At 50.4% G+C, this 1,782-nt stretch overlaps 1 protein-coding gene across 1 annotated transcript in view; it reads left to right on the plus strand.

Annotated features, from left to right (window-relative positions):
* Positions 1-1,782, plus strand: part of LOC104522016 (sorting nexin-27) — a gene marked incomplete at both ends in the record, with an annotated part of 7,947 nt that overhangs the window by 4,398 nt on the left and 1,767 nt on the right. Inside the window, one exon of the mRNA XM_010164179.1 lies at positions 838-902. Within this exon, the coding sequence (XP_010162481.1) occupies positions 838-902 (65 nt within the window). The remainder of the gene's footprint in view (positions 1-837; positions 903-1,782) is intronic.

The raw sequence follows: 1,782 nt of genomic DNA on the forward strand, positions 1-1,782 counted from the left end.
AGGTTGAGTTCAGGTGATGGGAAAGTGGATGCAAAACCTTGTCCCTGTATCAGAGTGCCTGGCTCAAAGATCTGACCCCACATTTTTGCAGTGAAGAGGCTGTAGATGGGATGTGGGGAGCAGTGACCCCTCGTTCCTGTGATGCTGTGTTATTTTCTTAGTTGTCTGGATGCAGCTCAATTAATTGGTGTCAATTAACAGCCTCTTTCCTTACCCAGCACCTGGGAGTGAGGCCCCCTCTTCCCCTAAGATGGATGTGGGTTGGATTTTCCTCACCCTGCTGGTACCTCAGCCCAGCTCAACCCTCTCCACCCTCGGTTACATCTGTCTGGAGGACGGGGCAGTGGATGCTGGTTGAATCTTAGAGGCAACACAATACAGTTCAGGTCAAAATTATTTGCTGAGCTTGGCCTGAATTCTTAAATAGTTTCAGTCCCTCTGGAATAACTTTTTGTTTTGGTTTGGTTTGGTTTTTTTAGAGGCAAAAGTACTATTTATGACATTTTTTTTTCCCTGCTTTTAAGTATAGTCTAAACCTCCTGTTGGCCCTGTGCCTGGGGCCTGGATTTCACCCATGGGAAATATCTCAGTGAGTTACTCAACACCCCTGTTCCCTTGCTGTTGTGGGGGATTCAGGCTGGATCACTCTTTGTGCCAGGACACCTGATACAGCACTTCACTTGCTTTGAGAAGGTTTTTCCAGGCTGGAGATAACCATCCTTCTTCCATGCTGCCTGCAGAACAGACACTTTATTATTTCCATGTTGTCTTTTGGGAGGGGAGGGTGGGTTCCCCTTTCTCTGGGCACCCCAATAACCTGCTCTCTCTGTCCCACAGTGTGTTCAATACGTGTCATCGGGGAGAGTGACATCATGCAGGAGTTCCTCTCGGAGTCGGATGAGGTAGGTGATGGTGCTGCAGCTCTGCTGTGCCTTTCCCTGTTTCAGAGGCTGTAAACACTTGGTAAAACCAGAGCAGAGAGCAGAGAGTTCCCTGCCAAAGCCTCTGTTGGTTGACTAGAAAACCATGGTGAAAAATCGAGGCAGCAGTTTGCTGTTGTTGCACATTTTCTTGCTGCTGCTCTCGGAGGTGTGCACAGGGCAGAACCGGCTGTGAGGCCTCGTTGTGTTCCCTGGCTCCCTGGCAAGGGGAGAACCAGTGAAAAAAAAACCACATTCACTGACTTCCCCGCTGGTTTCTGTGCTGGTGGCAGCCCAGGTGGCTTTGCATTTGGGAACTGTTTGTCAGCCTTTGGCCAGGGAGGCAGCAGGCACTCTGAATACCCGTCTGTCTGTCTGTCTGACCGAGTTGCAGGCAGCAGCAGTCAGTTCCTATTTGCCCTTCAGCTCTCACTCTGTTTCCAACCTTTCCATGGTGTGTTGAGTTGCTGTGTCCCAGAGTTTTCTCTGGCTCTTCCCTGGCAAACCCATGAGTGGAAAATCCTTCCCTGTCATGGTCTGAGGTGGTTTGCTGAGCTTCCTGTCTTGCAGCAGAGCTCACATCTTCCTTCTTTCAGAATCTCTCTGGAATGGGATTCATGAGGCTTGCAGAGCAGTTACTCATTAGAAGTCACCGTTTTAATTAGCCAGTGCGAAGCAATAAATAGTCCATAGAGCTCAGGGCTCAGTTCACATCATGGGAGTGGTGGTGAGTGAGAAGCTGAACACGAGCAGACAATGTGAGCTCACAGCCCAGAGCCAATAACCGTGTCCTGGGCTGCACCCAGAGCAGCGTGGGCAGCAGGTGGAGGGAGGGGATTCTGCCCCTCTGCTCCGCTCTCCT

Source organism: Antrostomus carolinensis, unplaced genomic scaffold (genome assembly GCF_000700745.2).
Source record: "Antrostomus carolinensis isolate BGI_N321 unplaced genomic scaffold, ASM70074v2 scaffold25473, whole genome shotgun sequence".
Classification (NCBI taxonomy): domain Eukaryota; kingdom Metazoa; phylum Chordata; class Aves; order Caprimulgiformes; family Caprimulgidae; genus Antrostomus; species Antrostomus carolinensis.